The 17,487-nt window shown below is 42.9% G+C and overlaps 1 protein-coding gene across 8 annotated transcripts; it reads right to left on the reverse strand.

Moving 5' to 3' along the window:
* Nucleotides 1-207: 207 nt before the first annotated feature.
* On the reverse strand, nucleotides 208-17,349 carry MCOLN2 (mucolipin TRP cation channel 2). 8 transcript variants are annotated; one of them, XM_030226777.2, is made up of 15 exons: nucleotides 17,222-17,342; nucleotides 14,996-15,156; nucleotides 13,600-13,759; nucleotides 11,985-12,158; nucleotides 11,715-11,859; nucleotides 11,103-11,190; nucleotides 10,884-10,980; nucleotides 10,316-10,415; nucleotides 8,740-8,855; nucleotides 7,501-7,650; nucleotides 6,073-6,174; nucleotides 5,831-5,953; nucleotides 3,141-3,347; nucleotides 1,913-2,025; nucleotides 208-678 (listed from the first exon to the last, which is right to left on the reverse strand). In XM_030226777.2, the coding sequence occupies exons 3-15, from the start codon at nucleotides 13,753-13,755 to the stop codon at nucleotides 642-644; spliced, it is 1,608 nt and encodes a 535-aa protein (XP_030082637.1). In that variant the 5' UTR covers nucleotides 13,756-13,759; nucleotides 14,996-15,156; nucleotides 17,222-17,342; the 3' UTR covers nucleotides 208-641. The 8 variants fall into 8 exon arrangements, with proteins under 8 accessions (XP_030082637.1, XP_030082640.1, XP_050833629.1 ...); XM_030226780.2 differs by lacking the exon at nucleotides 17,222-17,342 and adding an exon at nucleotides 16,943-17,158; XM_050977672.1 differs by lacking the exon at nucleotides 14,996-15,156 and having other exon boundaries at nucleotides 3,141-3,260; nucleotides 17,222-17,349.
* Between the last annotated feature and the right edge of the window lie 138 nt (nucleotides 17,350-17,487).

The following is a 17,487-nucleotide window of genomic DNA, read 5'->3' on the forward strand; positions in this document are numbered from 1 at the left end:
GGATAACAAACTGCTTTTTAGTAAAGCTGTTAAAGAAAAGACAGTAACCTATAAGTGGTTTGTGGTAAAATGATATACAAGAGGGAAAACAAGTTACTTTCCACTTTTGTGCACCTTCTTTGTTTTACATAAATTTAATTCAAATAAAGGAAATGTGCCAAGTAGAAATGACAGGCTGAACGCACCAAGTTAAGTGATATAAACTCCTCCCTTCATGACTTCTTTTTATTTAATACTTTTAAACATAGGATTATTTTTTAAAAATTATTTTTATATCACTCTTTTTCTTTTTAACAACAACAGTTGATTCAAGGCCATTTTCCTTCCTCCTCAATGTCATTAGCAAACAGAGCTTCCACGGACAATGCTCAAGGATCAGTCTTCTCTAACATGACAGAACTTGGGGCAAGAATACAGAATTCTTCACAGCTCTTCTCCAGACACAGCTTCTGGGTCTCCTGTTGGTCAGCCAGCTGCTGTCACATCAATAGCTTTCTTCCCCCAAACCCTAATCAGCTAAGACAAGTCTGTTCATGAGGCAGATTCAGATGGCAGGTTCCACTGCAATTTGGAGAATTATCCTTCTCCATACCACTATGCTTTCTTTGCATATATCAGTAGTGAATTTCAATCTGCAGCCATCAATTAATAAGTATCAAGTTGTCTTCACTCTGTTGTCTGTAAAGAAAAAATTCACAATTCTCCAATCAGCAAGAAATGCAACAGGAAGCATCTACCCATGAGCTGTTTTGATCCTTCTGTTCTCTGCTCTCCCATTTCCACATCCATCTCTAACTCCTGCACTAGACAATGATGTAAAACCTTCTACAGCAGCAAAAGCTCTGGATCTTCACTCCAACCACCAGGCTTCTGCCCTCAGTACTGCCTAGCATATTATGGTGCATGTTTGTTATGCTCAAGCACACAAATCTTTTATTCTGCACAGTGGCTTGCAGATGAAACCTGAAGCTGGAATTCTTGTTACCTAGCTGGTTTTCATGTGCCCCCAGCAGCCACTGGGATACCTGCCCATCATCATCTCACCTGTTCCTTCTGTGGCTATGGTACCCTTCTGCCAGGGTACACCAAAAGCATAAAAATGTATTTCACAAATGCATCAGTATATAATTAGACAACAATCCTACTGCTAAAAGGGGATTTGTCACACCAGTTGTGATTAAGTGTTCACATTTTAGTCTCCTCATTCTCCCATAGCCTGGCTTCCTTGCACAGTGCCCACAACCATTCTGTGCACAAGAATGGATTATCCTGGACTGCCTAGGGACAATGACAAGGTCTCTCCTGTCTCTAACAGGGCTTCAGAGGTGTGTTATGCTGCCTCAGAAGCAGAACTCAAAGCAGACCAACCAGTACCAGATGAGACACTTGTCTCTCACCACCCCCTTAAAAAGGACCACTGCCACAATGCCTACCACAAGACATTTACCAGTGTGTTTCCAATATTCTGGCAGATGGTATTCCAACAGTTTGCCCCAGACACTGCATAGATTTGGGATTAAGCACCAGCCTCTGGCTCAATCACCCTCTCACTTTCTACTACTCCAAGCTTAGTAGCAAAGCTTTTTAGAAACAGACAGCTTGAAGCAAAGACTTGGTTTGCTCCAGAACCCTTGGTAGTTTCATGCTGCATTCCACAGCCCTCTCATCAGCTTCTGCATAGCAGCTTTCACAGGAGGACAACAGTTGAAACATGTTTAAGCTCAGAACTGCTGCCTTTGCCTCATCAGCTGACTAAAGATCTAACATGAAGTAAAGCACAGGAGGAAGAGCAGCACCCAAATATTAACAGGCTGCATTCTGGATACTCCAGTACTCGTGAAGCAGCATTCTGCAGGGGGAAGCTGATTGTTGTACTTCTCAGGAAAACATTCATTAAAAACACCCTACTGACCTCCTGCAGCAGATGAGTGGAAAAGAAGTTCTGTCTTTTCTGTAGCCAGCACTGCTATGATCTTTTAGAAATTCATGTAAATCTGTTGCTGGAAAACCACTTTGTTGGTATTTCTGAAAGAAAAAGCATTTCATTTACAGCACATGAGAAGTTACTGGGCATGAAACATTCTAAAATTTCCTCTAGAGTGTGACAGTTGAACCAGATTATTTGGTTCAATAATTCACTAGGGCTGTAGGAAGGAAAGAACCCATTCCCATCCTAGAAACACTACATAGCTTGCTTTATTCCACCAACACTAAGTGACAGAATATTCACATTGTTCACAGATTCTCTATGTTTTGTTTGCTGCCCATAAGGCCAAGCAAGTGGTCTCAGGCCATAATGGTATTTATTCTCCCTTGTTCTCAGTGAGCTGCTGTGCTCACTGCAAGTACCCTGGGCTCCTTTTCCCTAAAACCTCTAATTCTGGGTTTGAAGAGTTCCAGTGTGACTATTCAATATTGCCATGCTGAAGAAATGCTGTGAAATAAAACAAGTTCAGCATACTGAAACAGCTTCCAATTGATCTGTGAAAAATGCTCAGAGGAAAGAGTCAGTAAAACACCATTTTGCAGGTCAGACCATCCAGTAAACTAAGAAGCACAGACAATTAAGCTATATTTTGAGGTGCTTCCAAAGTAAAACTTTTGCTTGGTCTAGAAGTTGTAGTTCATGTCAGATCAGCCTTATTTTGCTGGCCTGTATGTGACACCAAGACAAGAAAGAGATGGGAGCTGAAGGGTGGGATCCACGTCTGAGGCCACCAGCAGCACAGAGGGCACAGAGCACTCGAGGTCAGAGCAGAAGGTAATTACTGAAAACTGAGGTTCACTTTCAGACAGTCCATACTGGAAATGGATGGCACGATTTTGACTTGAAGGAGAAGTAGAGCACCTCTCAGAAGACATTTCTTTTAACCACACATTTCTAAGCAGCACATTAAGGAGGCCTGGACACCTAAATGACTTTAGAGTTATCTGCTTGAACCTTTCCAAACTCCTGCCAAAGGTACATCTCTGAGATGTCAGCAAACCCAGCCACTCTCCCAGTTTTGGCACAGACTAAAGGAAAATATTTTAATAATCTCATCACACATCAGAAGCAATGGTAGATGGTATGGTGTTGAGTGATTAACAAGAATGAATGAAAAACTGAATAGAAGTGTAACAGAAAACAAATGCTTTACCTTTATGGTGTCATAGGAGTCAGTAATGAGTGCAATAAAAAGGCTGAGGATCATGTATATAAACAGACTGATGAAGGAGTACAGATATAATCGGCTGAACATCCACACCAGGGAACTCTTCTGTTGGATTTGAGCAAATGTTGCAAACATATCATCACCATTGACCAAAGAAAACAGACATTCAGCCACTGTGTTCAGATCTTCAAACTAGAAAATGAGTACAAATTATTAGCAAATCTTCACTTTAGAATGTGAAGATCAATCAAGACTCAAAGATTGAGTTTTACTCAAAGCAGACAAAGAAGCCAACTCAGACAATTAAATGCTACACACTTTCCTGTACATTCAGGCCAAAATATACATCAGCAATAGCAACATGTAGAAAAGTCATCTTGACTAAGCACAATGTGTTGAGATCAGACACAAGAATATTTATTATCAAGAAATAAAACTTGTGATGTTCAACTGGCAGAGCAGTCAATAACCGAGCACCAAGGAAAGCTACTGAATTATAGGCAATTTTGGACCTGCAGAAAAGTATCATTCCATTTCCCAAAGCACAGCTGAAGTGATTTCACAGAATCTATACAGTAAATTAGTGGTAGGGTGCTGGGAACACACCCACATTCTCTGGCTTCCCAGCTCTGCAGCATTACTAGAGTATGGGCAATAAATCAATACTGTGTTAAGGGGCTAGAGTCTGCACATAGCCTTCAGAACTCAAATGGTCCAAACTAAATTAACAGTCTGTCACTCAGAAAGACCTCTGTGAGCTGCAAGTACAAGCTATAGCTTTATTATGAAGCTACGGGAGCACACCCGGTACAAAAATCATGGTTCAATTTCAAGGACAGTCTCTTGAACACCAAACTCCATTTCCCCAAACTGGAATGTGTCCTGAAGCTACCAGGTAAGCCCACTTCCCATTTTGCTCTGCCTTTCCAAATAACTGGATTTCTTAACTACGATTTATTGGCCAATATGAATTAACAGCCACATTAAAACATTGTGCATTAGCAATGAGCTAACACAATTGTGGCCCCACAATGAAAGCAAGATGTCAGGAGACATGCTTGTATGGAAAATATATTGGTGCACAGGAACAGCAGGTCTGGTTTACACCTATGGCCTATTTTATTTTTATTTTTTGAATTGAATTTTAAAGCCATTGTGAAACTCAGCAGTACATTGCCCAGGAAGAAAGGAGGCACAGGTAATTTTTGAGCAACTCAAATTTTGATGCACTGACACAGGAACACTGACCTGCTAAGGACTGCTCACCTGGAAGCCCCTAGCTGACACAGCACAAAATGCAGGACAGCCACTCCCTCTCTGTGACTGTAGTAGAGGGTGTATTTCTATACTTTTGAGCATAAGGAGCTCTCCAGTGTTTCTGCACATCGGGGAAGACTTTTCCCATCTCTTTCCAGGATGGCTCAGTGGCTGGAGAGCCCCGGGAAGCCAGCCCTGGGCTGGCCTGCCTTGCACAGTGCCACATTGCCTTCCTGTGGGACACTGGGGAACTGGCAGGAACAGGAATCCTCCACAGCTCCAGCTGCTTTCCTTGACATTGATCCATGATATTTAGGCAAGAGGTAACATCTTCATAGATAAGCATGTTGTTGGCTGTGCCTCCTTTGGCTCAGGCAAGGCACTTGTTGCAGGGAGGTTACAACAGTAATTATGCTGTGCCTTACACTGTTATAAACAACTGAGCCTCCAGCGTGGCAAAAGATGCCACTGCACCCAGCATCCCCCAGAGAACTGTGCTGCCATCAGCTGGGAAGGTGCAGACTGAATAGCTGCATTGCCCAAAGGAGAGAAGTACAGTGAGCTAGAGCAATGCAGGCTCTGGGGGCAGAGCAAGCTGAAAAAGCACTGCAGCCCGTCTCTGTTACACACACTGTGTGCACCCAGAGATCCAGAATGAGAAATCAGACATTTGTTAGTCATCAAATGACATTTAGAATTTGCCACAACAGGATTCTGCCTCTGTTCAAACTGTCACACAGAGCATCTGCCAAGGGGAAAAGCAAAGAAGCTCTGGGGTTGTTTTGGCTTGTGTTCTAGAATATAAAAAGCCTTACTCCTGCACCCAGATTTCAGGCAAGACATACCAGGCACACACTTTGACACGAACCTTAAGAAAACAAACAAACAAAGCCACAACACTCCCCCACACAGGAAGCAAAGCAAACAAGACAAGCATTCATCCATTCCTTTATGAGTCACAATTTAGGAGCTGAAGTTACATGGCACAGGAAAGATTTGGAAAAACAAGGCCAGAGCCAAGGATATTAAAAAAAAAAAAAAAAAAAACACCACACCAAAAAAAAAAAACCATTCCAGAGAACTATTTGGTGCCTCTTTAACGCAGCTGAAGTGGGATTGCCAGAAGAGGGCAGAAGAGACAGACCAATGCCCGTGGCCCGGCAAACCAGCCCCTCCCCACTAACAGCCTGGTGCTGGAGAGCACGCTGACTTCCAGCACACAGTAAAAGCAAGAATGGGTATTTTGTTAAAAGGAGCAGGTAGAAGGAGGTACAGATGGAATGACTCCCATGTTCACATTACAGCTTTTAAACAGACGTTTCCATTAAAGACACATTTCTGTTGGTTTGGCTAGGAGCCACACACACACAGAGATATTCCCATCATTACACACAGAAGGAGGGATACTGCTGATGTACCTTTTCATGGTAAGGTCCCAGGACAATCCAACCACAGAAAGTATAGCCAAGATAGATCATCCCAGCACAACAACAAAACCGCAGCACTTTCGGCAACGACGCCTGCATAGTTAAAATGAGCACCTGCAAGTCAGAGTGAAGCAAAGAAGGGGGAAAAAGCAAAAAACATTAGAGAGAAATCTAGAAAAAAGCATATATATATATATATGCTTTAATTGTTAGACATTTGATTCTCTCCTTACATTGTAGGTTTGAAAATATCCCAGGTATCGGATGACTCCAACCCAGACAAACAGAGTTGATGTTCCAAGTAAAATGCTGCAGACATCATAACTTGTGAGGTTCTGAGGGATCCAAACAGAGCAGGTGGTCGAGTTACAAAGCAGTAGCTATGTCAGCTCGACAGCTATTCAAGTTCCAGCAGTTCAAACAAACAAAGCAGGACAGTCTAATACCAAAAGCCTGTTGCTACATCACAAAAATCAGATCAATGTGAACTGCAGTTATTTACTGAGATCATTCAAACACAACAGTGCTGCAAAATGGAAGTACACCTATGCTGAAATTCTTGAAATTTTACATGAAGTGCAAAGTCTGGAAGAAAAAAAGCCCTTAGTTTGGTTACAACACAGTTCCAAAATTAGATTGGATAACTCAAAATTTTTGTTTAAAAAGAAGGTTACTATTTGCTGTTGGGCAAAGAAGCTCTAGTTCACTATTTAAAAAACATGAGCCATCATTTACATGAAAAGTGACCCTTGGGACTGCATCCCTTTCCATGTTTACATGCATTTACATCTCTGAACAGGTTCTCTCCCAGCAGATCAGAACCTGAGCATTGTTTTTACTACAACCAAATCTACTTGCACCTTACTTTAGAAGGCTAGAACTGGTTGCAGGAGTCACAAGAGAGCCATCTAACTCAAGTTTTCCAACCCTCAATCCTCACCTCAACATACAGCCAGTGATTCCCTAGTGCTTCCTCTGAAGGCCACTCTGGCATCTGCCCTTTGAGCCTCAGTACACATGAAGCAGGAGCAGCACACCACCTACTCTGTTTTTCCCAGAATACAAAGTTTCAGAAACACATGACTTGTTGACACACATCAATTGAAGATTTAAAAAAAAAAAAAAAACTAGGAAAAAACCCACAAAGCCAATCCCAGAAGCCTCCTGAAGAGCTGCCAGCTGGACAAAGCACATGGATTTCAGCAAGCCCTGGCAGGGAGGTCAAGGATGAGCAGGTCACACTGTCTGTGCCTCTGCCTGCCAGGACAGCAAGCTGTGCCCAGTCCCACCAGCCATCAAGAGCTCTGTTTCATCCAAGGGGAGGGCTCGTGCTTTCCCAGTCCTGTATGTGCTACCTCTTACAGAACAAACAACTCAAATTGTTGGGTCTTTCTGCTGGGAACTGTCTACCCACAGGTCCCACACCAGGGATTAGGGGTCTTAGCACTGTGGAAATAAGATGTTTAAATGGCTTACATGGTCTTACTGAAAGACTTTGGGGAAGAGTGACTGAAAGTAGTGATTCAAGTAGGAAATGGACTGAAATAAGCAAACAGATGACTATTGACTGTCATACCTCACTTCCACCTCTCCCCAGATTAAAGCACATTACACATGGTTGCAGCAAGATTAGTATTTTAGCTGAAGTATGAAATTCTTACCTTGGCTTTTATTTCCATTTTTAGGATTGACCCGATGATTGTCATCACATCACTGATAATCACCAGGACATACCACCCATTCAGGAACGCCAGGCGGTCAGCACAGCAGACACGGCGCTTGTGTTTCTCCAGGAAGAAATTCACAAATCTCTGTTGACAAGCATTTAGATCTTTAGTTACAGGTCACCTTGGATGAAAAACATGGCAGTGCTCAAATTCCACACAACCTATTTTCCTATAGGATTCACTGGAATAGTAGTTTAAAACTGATTCTCAATGGCAACAGAAATAGGAAAAAAATTAAGATGGATTTAGGCCAGTGAAAATGAACTTTCCACAGAACCCTTGATTTATAACCCATTCCCACTAACCTAACCATGGCCTCTTAACCCCCTCACCATAGGTTCTCTCCACCTCTAACAGAGCAAGGCCACCCAACTAAAGAAGAGAAAAAGAGCTCAAATGCAACTACAGGGCAAGAGCTCTCATTTCCAACAGAGCAAACAATATCACCTCTATGCCCAGCACAGCCCATCTGCTTTCACTTGCTCTTTTTGCTCAGGAATAAATGTGAAGAGCCTATTCCTGAGAGCAGTTTGACAATGCCTCTGTTTAATCATGTCCTCTTGACTCTTGGTCTTGCTTCCAAGCTACAAAAAGGATATATTGAGCTAGATAAACAAGTATTTGTGTTTTCATAGCCTACCTACCATGGACTCTAACTCTCATGAGCCACATGCTTACAAAAAAAAAACAACCAGAGTTAGATTATGTGCTGTGCTTTACATTTTCTCCAGTTAGAGCTGGCTTTGAGGGATATTCATTAAGGCATTAATTTATGACTAGATCTCAATGGGAATTCTACTCTGAAGCCAGGGAAGAAAGATTTGTGGTTTGGAGGTGCAGAACACATTGCCTGTTTGCAGCACAAAGACTCAAGTCATTTTGTCTAAAATCCTGGGGGTGAGGGGAAAAAAGTCTCCTCCTTTTGCCCATGGAGAGATACAACAAAATACTTCAAATTACAGCACCACCCAAACAGAAATAAAATCCATTCACAGTTAGCAATTGTCCACCAAGATACCTGCACATCTTTTCTAGAGATAACAGTAAGAGGGACGTCTTGTAACAGATTTTCTCACTGGAATACTCCATGTTTCCAAAGGTACCCCTTCACAAGACCAGCAGCAAAGAAGGCAGAGACCAAATGAGCACTGAGGTCATGAGCACTGCGCTCACCTTCTGCAGTCTCCAGGCAAGAACGATGGAGCGCGTGCACAGGATGAGAGAAGCCAAGCAACTTAAGATGACAAATCCATCAAAGACCAGAATATACTGAGTGTTCTTCTGGAGAACTGTAAAGAGCCAAGGAAATAAAGTAAGGTGAGTCTTTTCACATCTCTTTTAATGCGAGTTATGTGACATTTTGCTACAATTCATGCTCAAATACTCTCAGCCCATTAGCAGATGGGCTACAAGCTATATTCTTCCTGCAAGAACGTCTTGAACACAGCTCAGCAGAAAATTACATCAAGACAGTCATGGAGACTGGACCACAAGAACAAAAAATATGTTCAAGTTCTTCAAAATAAACCAAAATAAATGGGTACTTCAATACAGGTATCCTCCTTTTTACCTGTCCATCTGTGCTTCCACAGTGTTACTACTACATGAGGCAAAAGAAATGCAGATTTGGTCTGTATCAACAACGTTAAATTTTTTAAAAATTCCCACCTTAGTCTGCAATAAGGAACTTGTTTTGCTTTCTGTACTGTCTTCTTTTCATCCACAAATTTAAAACCCATCATGTGAACACAAATTAGGTCCTTTGCTTCCTCACATCAGTAGTCCCTATCTTCCATAACATACATTTTTAACTACATGAAAGAGGCCAACACTCATTTTTAATTGTTGCAATAGCCCTTCAGGTCACCTTAATTACTGAAATATGCATGCTCCCTCAGCTGGTAATTAGACACAAAATAAAGTACTCAGGAACAGGCAGTTGAAAGACAGCCACAAGAAATTACTGGACAGAGATGCAAGCCAAGGCACTTTGAGGTTACTCAGAATATTCTATAAATTACCACTTCGATAGTGGTACAACACAGCATTATCAGAGAAAAGCTGCCTTTGCCAAGGCAAAAGGCAGGCCACTTGACATATTTATTAATCAAAATATTATATAGCACTTTAAAAAATATTGTTCCATCACAGTCCTTTACAGCAAGTCACCACATGGGAGAAGCAGTTGCACAGTCTGTCACAGCTGCAGTTTCTTTAAGGGCCCTTTAGTGCACATTCCTGAGCTGTCAGACCAAGCCTTAACACTGGAAATACATGGCAGATGCCAGCCTTTGCTCATACACATCATTTCACCTACCAGCAGGGGCAAAAAAAAAAAAAGCCAACATGAAAAACAAATTTGCAGAAATAGTATACTTCAATCAGTTAGAAGAAAACAAAATTGAAAGTTGTAGGAGGCTTCAGCTGGAAATTTATCCAGTGTTAGTGGGTTAGATTGAGTTCTCAGAGCTGCACAACAATTAAAAATCTATGGAAGAAACACTCATCCTCCTTGCTCACTTGAGGTGGAGCTCACTGCTAACACACACTGGCATGCAGAGGTGATCATGTCATCTCACAAAAGGAATTATTTCCTAGCTCTTGATCAGCAAGAGGTAATGAATTGCATTAGGCAAGTTGCATTGTTTTATGGGCAGGGCAATGTCTTGCTGGACAGACTGCTACAGCCCAGGGAAAGCAAAGGGAGACCCAAAGTGCTGCTCTGCAAACACACATGCATCACACTCACCTGAGTTAAATATGTGCCAGTCTTTGCACTCCTGAATGTCAGTGTCACTATCAAAATAGACCTTGATTTTTCCACTGTGGGCTCTATTATTGAAAGTTATCTGAAAATACAGAGCTACATCAGAAACAGGAGTAGCAAGATTGCATTTCAGGAAAAATAAATCCTGCTAAGTGCCTTGGACACAGCAGGCATTCATATTGTTGATCAGAGAGGCTTTAAGAAACTTGTCACCATAAATGATGGCATAGGCATCATTTGAGTAGATGACATGTACTGCCTACAGAGCAGTATCCCAAGAGGCCAAACTTCACACTTAGTCTTTAGGTGAAGAGCAATTCCCTATCCCTCTCTCAGGTCATGAGGTTACAGACTGGGATATGTTACAAAGCATCACTGTCCCATGGCAACACCATTTCAGCAGCCTTTGGGAAGGAGGGGTAAGGGCCAGCACATGCCCAGCTGTGCTTCTCCTGCAGGCCAGATGTGAGCACGACACCTACCCCTCAGCCTACGCTCTCCCTGTATTTGTTATACAGGGTTGGAAGTGGCACAGCCCATTTTCACTTACAGTATTCTGAAATGCATAGCAGTCAGGCAATTCACGGGCATGGATTGTCTGAAGAGCAATGCCTTTCAGCTTGAAGGAGATTTCAACCTGTATAAGCCTGAAAAAGTGCACAAAGATATTTAAATATCACAGAAATATACACAAACTGCACAAATCAGAATCCACCATATTAACACAAAAGAACAAGTTGAAATAACTTTAAAAGCCCCATCACTTTACCTGTAAAATTCAAGATTGAAAAAAGAAGAGTTCAGCTTCAGTTCTCCCTTCTTACCAGTTAGTTCCTTTGGCTTTAAAAGGATACATTCTGGAAAGCCAACAGGAAAATATGTTAGCACAAAAACTTCACATGGAAAGTGGCATTAAACTGAGATGATCAGTGTGTATAGCAAGTCCTAATCAGGCAAAACATTAAATTTGAGCAAACCTATTCAGAGGCCCAGCTAGTGGGGTCAGGTTTGTGTACCAACCCGTGAGCAGCCAGGACTCAGCTGAGAGGCACTAAGGTACCCCCCCCCATGGAAGGTACAGACTGACCAGCATCCAGAATTCCCTATTTGACCCTCCTGCACAGAGGGGGAACTGGTGTGGTTAAGAAAAAGAACAACAAAACACCACCTCAGCATCAACCACAAAGCTTTGTAGGTGGTTGAAGAGAGCCCCTTATAATCACAGCTGTCTTTTCTAGACAGGTGCTAAAACCAAGAGGGAAATAGGCAAGAAGCATGGTAATGGTCCTGTGATTGTCACACCAAAAGCTATTTGTTTTAAGCTTTAGAACAAGAATTCAATACTCCACAGCAAGACATTGTAAGTACAACAGTACTGTACCTGTTTCAGTAGAAACATCTATGTTCAGTGTATCATTGGAAGGAAGCATTGTGCCTCTCTTGTACTGCTGTTTACAGATTTTTAGACCTGATTCCTCATGTTCATAACCAAGTGTCCCCAGGGATATGTTCTTTAAGTGCCTGTACTAGTTTAAAAACAAAAGCAGAAGTAGAAGTTAGAGAAAGCAATCTCTTTTTGCATTAGAAAGCAAACTGAAACCTCAAAGTTATAGGTATCAATACAGGTTTTTAAATTAAAACCGACACCTACCTGATTAATAACATAAAAAATGCTATCATAAGCATCCTGTTGTGTATATATACTGCAGCTGTAGTCATCTTCATCAGTTCCAGAATAGCCTTTCAGGAATAGGTGTTTAAAAGCAACAGTGTTTTCCTCTTTGAATGAGACCACCAGCTGGTTACTCAAACCAAAAAAAACAAGCTGACAAGAGAAAAAAGAGAAATGGATTTGAATTTTGAACAGCGGTCAAGCACCAGCATTTTGGAAACAGCTTTAAATTACAATAAATACAAACCAGGCAGGTGCCTGTTGCTGTGACTCTGGCAGGAGCAGAGCACCCCTTAACCAGTGGCATAAGATTACCAAAGCCAAGGTTATCACATGCAGGGTGAGTGAAACAGAATCCAACTGCAGCAATGAACAGACAGCTCCACCACTTGCAGCTTTTACAGCTCATGGACCAACAACTCCAACTGGGATTTGCAAAAGCCTCTCTGGAGGATGCAAATGGCAGACAAGCTAACTCAACAGCACACCCTGCTACCCCTGAAATGCTCTGCTTTGCTATGGATTAATTCCTGCACCTTTCCTACCTCTGGCATGGCACAGGATTAGAGCAGTAAAAACCCCCCCAGCCTGACCCAGGTGCTGCTTAAGGAGGCTCTAACAAGCAGGAACAGCAAACAGCAGAGTTACTGCTGGAGACTTGTGCTCCCCTGCCATTTGGATGGTCCCATTTCCACCATCACCACCACCAAGGAAAACATAAACAGAGCCTAGAAACTGCTTGGTTTTCCACAAGAGCTTCTTCACAGGCACAGTAGTAGGAGGACATCCCCAAGCCTGACATCTGAGCAAAACCAAGGGCTGACAAGAAAAGTCTCAAGCAGCAGTCCAGAAAAATCTTGTGGCCTTTAAAACCAAGCAGCAGAACATCTCTTCTGCTCAAAGGATAGTGGGAGACTGGGGCAGCAGACAGAAAAATTACATAATTACACGTTCAGTGATACCCCCAAAAATGGAAGTCAGTAGGTTAGGACAGGTGGCAGTACTGAACCTTTTCAGAGACATCTGAAGTTGTATTTTGTGTCATCATTCACATGCAAAGTCTACGGTCCTGTCTTTGAAGGAAGAGGGACAACCCAGCACGTATATTTAGCTGTTCTTGCAAACTGTCAGATGTCAGTCTGGCATTTCAAAGGTTCATTGAATGTGGACACCTTAATTTTCTAAATAGATATCAGGAAACATCACTTTGGAAACAGTCCAGTGAAACTGTAATCTAAGAATGGAACAAAAAGCAGCACTGTGACAACAAGCCTGAAGACAGTGCTGAATTTAGTGGCAAGAGTAATTTGCTTTAAAGTATGTCAAAAATGGCAAAATTTTGACATAATACTTTAAAGCAAATTACTGCCCTAAAAATACTTTAAAGCAGTGACTGCCCTAAAAGTCTCCAGGAGGCTTTTATGATTTATGTTATTCTTCCCCCTTGAAACACCTTTCACAGTATTTTTCCTTTATGGACTGAGGTGGGAGGTTGAAGCCAGTAACAAGTACCCAGGGATGGTGAAGACCCAGAAGCACAGACCTGCTTCTCTTGCAGGTCATTGCTACTCTAAGAGTAAAACCAGAGCATCACCTGTGTCGTAACCATAAGTATCTTCAAAATCTGCAAAGCCAATTTCCACGGTATCTGACGTCTTGCTCTGTATTTTTCACACGGGTTCATGAAGTAAAACTTCAAATCCTCTTTCAAAGCCATCTCTTTTAGATCTAAATCTGACTGAGTCACCATATTTCTGCCACAAAAAAATACCATATGAATTAGAAACCAACAGAATATTTTGGCAGACAATTTCCTCATTGCAGTATCACCTCAGATCACCACATGACATAAAAGGTCCAAAATAGTTTTTGAGTTATCTTATGGAAATGCAAAAATATTTTCCTGCAATCACATCATTAAAAAGCATTCAATTCATCTGAAGGTTAAAACACACCATTTAGACAAATAATTAATAGGCATTAAATAAGAAGGTCTGTAACAGAAATGTAGACTTCCTAGTACTCTCTAAAAAATCTATTTGAAACAAAGAGGGACCACTGCTAACATATTTGTCTGAATAACCCACATTCTAGCAGAAGAAAAAAGTGTCCTAAAGATTAAACCAGAGCAGGCTTTACACACACTTCTGTTATGAACATGCAGCTTCAAGGGCTAAATTCATAGGCATTTATTTATTTAAATACCTGGGCATGTGAAAATCAGAGGACTAAGTACAGAGGACAGTTGTGTTTCAAATCACCTTAAGTTTCTCCTTTTCAACTGAATGGGATGTTGAAAAAACTTTATCTATCTCCTAATCATTTTAACCCTGTTTTCCAGTGTCATTAATTTTTGGAACTTTCCTACTTCACACACAGATCAGAACACAACTTGTGATTTTTTTTCTCTCTTTACATGTTAAGAGGATCCTATCTGACACCAGCTGATTATCAGTGCCATTTACCATTCAGAATGTTTTTCCCAATGTTCTGAATTTTACAAAGGATAACATTTTGTCTGAGGCTCAAAACCAAAAGCATCGATTCCAAGTTTTCGGATACTTGGAATACTTCTTCATTTTTACTTTTGTGTCCTCACCTGTTTGAAGTGCACAGATATTTAAGCTCAAACTGTAGATCACAAAGCACATTTGATTTGCTAGAACCAGCTCTCCCACAAGAAAAGAAATTTCAGTTAAAGAAGCAGAGTAAAGCTGACACTGTGGAATTTCCTCAGAAGAGGAAGTGAAAAAACCAAAAAATCTATTTTAATATTAAAAGCTCAAAAGATGTCTTTCCTACACAGCCTCAAATCAATCTTTCATGAAGATGATGAGAGGCAGGATGATTTTGGTTTTTGAAGCAGGAAAACCACGAGAAGTTTCCAAGAAAAAGAAACTGTGGGCAGCATCCCTATTTAAACTTATAATAAAAACATACTGTTTTCAGTAATGTCTAAGATACAAAAACTTTGAAAGATGCAAACACACCTGACAGCAGAGCATGTGATAGCTACAGCTGTGAGCAGGGATCAAGGACACAGGCACAAAGATGCTTCAGTCCTGCACTGACACCCAAAGACATCACTGCTCCTGTCCCAGCCTCCCTCCAACAGGCAGAAGTGTTGGTGTGGGCACACAGTGAGCAAGAGCTAACCCAGAGTGGAAGTGATAGGAGGAGGTGGGAAAGAAAGAGGAAACAGAACAGAGTTAAGCCAAATCTGGTCACATTTTTAAGTATGAAGGCATGACATAAGAACCACGCCAAGACTTCAGCAAAGTCCTGCCCCAAGCTTCCAGTAAAAGCATATCAGAAGTGACAAATCTTTAAAAATTAAAAAAAAACCCAACAAACAAACACAGGCTAAAACCCTCACAAATCAAACAGCAAACTTTATAATTTTTTTTTTTAAATATTCAAATATATAGCATGAAAAACATAGTGGTTAACTCCAAAGATGTGTGTCAAGACCTTACAGATATTCGAAAAACTTGATGTTGACTAATAACAGCACTTTCACCTTTTCACAACTCTCACTTGTGTGTATGGATTATTTTCATTGATGTCTTTAGCTCCCTATATTAATTAACTGTAAAAATTATGAGCAGGAAATTTGTCAAAGAAAGCAGCACAATTTTTTGGCTTAAGAGAGATTGAAGATTCAAGCCTGTATCACTGTTGGACTTTGTCTTCCAATTAAAAAAACAGGCATTCTCTGGTGCAGTATTTAAAAAAGAATTCATTTTTAAACAGGTAAGACAGGTAACAGGGCAACAGGTGAAATAGTTCAACTAGCTTTGAATTCATTCATTTCTAGGACAGATTAAAAATTACATCCAAATAGACCTCATTAAATCAGCAGAACTAGAACCTTCAACCAAAGCACTGAAGAAGTTTAAAAGCTCCAAGAGATTACCACTGATTTACCATATTTAAAAGAAACCATCTAATTCCACCACATGGTCATTAGCCTAATAATCTAAACCTAATTGAAACGAAGTACCCAGCTCAAGAGAGAGCAATGAACCAATTAAATCCTGACACACCAGTGTAATTAACACCACTCAATGGGTTTCCATATCGTGTTTTGTGAAGCACTGACACAATCAAATGTTTTGTGACTGAAGACTGACTGTTTAATGCATGCTGAGGTGCACATCCAGGTGTCATGTGCCTCATATATTATAACTGGTACTAGCCCAGTTCTAGCAGCTGCATTGCTGTAACCAACTCTTTATTGCTGTAGCTGGTAGGACAGTCTTGTTCAGCTGTTTTGTAGCGAAGCATTTTAGAACTCATTATTCCACTCAAGAAACAGGTTTCAGCAGTAAGGACTCCAATTTACAGCTACCTACTCATGAAATACACTTGTAGTAGTTAGCTTTTCACCCAGCAGAAAAGGCACCATAGAATCAAGTGGCTAAAATGCCTTAGTAAGTGAGCATAGTCACTTTCTTTAATGAGTAACTCACTAGCGTAGCGACCCTAACAGCGTCCATCAGAGCTCCGTATCAGCAACACTTATCTACTTGAGCTCTGTATCTTGGAGAGGCATTAGCGAGAACCCTGCGGTCCTAGGAGGGCAAGAAGGAGGAAAAAAACGGGAAAAAAAGCTATCATTGAGTTGAGTTCTACACGTCAGCCGGGGCAACCCCAGCTTCAGCTTCCCGACCTCTACTAAGCTCAGCACTCTACCAGAGGACGGCACCGCTTCGCAGTTCTCGAAATCGGAGGGGAAAGCGCTCCCGTGCAGGGCTGACACCGTCACTGCCCGGCCAAACCCGCCCGGCAGCCGCGGGAGGAGCGGCCGCAGCCGGGCAGGCACGGAGCAGGCACGGAGCAGGCACGGAGCAGGCACGGAGCAGGCACGGAGCAGGCACGGAGCAGGCACGGAGCGCTGCTCTGCCGGCCAGGCTCCCGGCGAGGGCAGCACCTACCTTGTGCGCAGCCCGAGACGCGAACGCGGCACCCGCGCCCGCTGCCCCCTGTGCCGCGGCGGCGGCAGCGCCCACCCGGCCGCCCCCGTGCCCCGGCGCTATCGCGGCCCCGGCCGGCGGCATGGGATGGAATGGGATGGGATGGGGATGGGATAGTCCGGCCCAGCCAGGCCCCAGCCGCTGGCGAAGGAGCGCCCTGACCCCGCTGCCCGCCGGGCGGGCTGACCCGAGGGCTCGGCACCGCGCCCAGCCCGGCTCAGCCCGGCCCGCTTCCCTCACCCGCTGGCGGCGGCCCGCCCGCCGGGGAGGGACTTGAGGGGGATCTCCATGGGCCGCGGGGTTCGGCGGCTGCCCGCACGGGGCAGGACTGCGGCGGAGCAGCCCCAGCGCCACACCTGCCCCGCCGCCTTTATGGGCCCGCCGCCCACGTGCCCTGCGCTCCCCGCCCGCCCGGCCGGCGCTGGGACCGGCCCCGCTGGCCCGGCCCGAGCGCGGGCTCTGCTGCCGGAGCAGGGCTCGCTGCTCTCAGGCACATGGTGTGACTC

This window comes from Serinus canaria, chromosome 8 (assembly GCF_022539315.1).
Source record: "Serinus canaria isolate serCan28SL12 chromosome 8, serCan2020, whole genome shotgun sequence".
NCBI classification, from domain to species: domain Eukaryota; kingdom Metazoa; phylum Chordata; class Aves; order Passeriformes; family Fringillidae; genus Serinus; species Serinus canaria.

Coding starts and splice junctions, on each gene's coding strand:
- MCOLN2 (XM_030226776.2), bottom strand. CDS start 17,271: ATGGAGATCCCCCTCAAGTCCCTCCCCGGCGGGCGGGCCGCCGCCAGC. Junction 12,159..13,599: donor TACTTATGGTTACGACACAG/GTGATGCTCTGG, acceptor TTCTCTTGTCAG/CTTGTTTTTTTTGGTTTGAG. Junction 11,191..11,714: donor AGATGTTTCTACTGAAACAG/GTACAGTACTGT, acceptor TTGGCTTTCCAG/AATGTATCCTTTTAAAGCCA.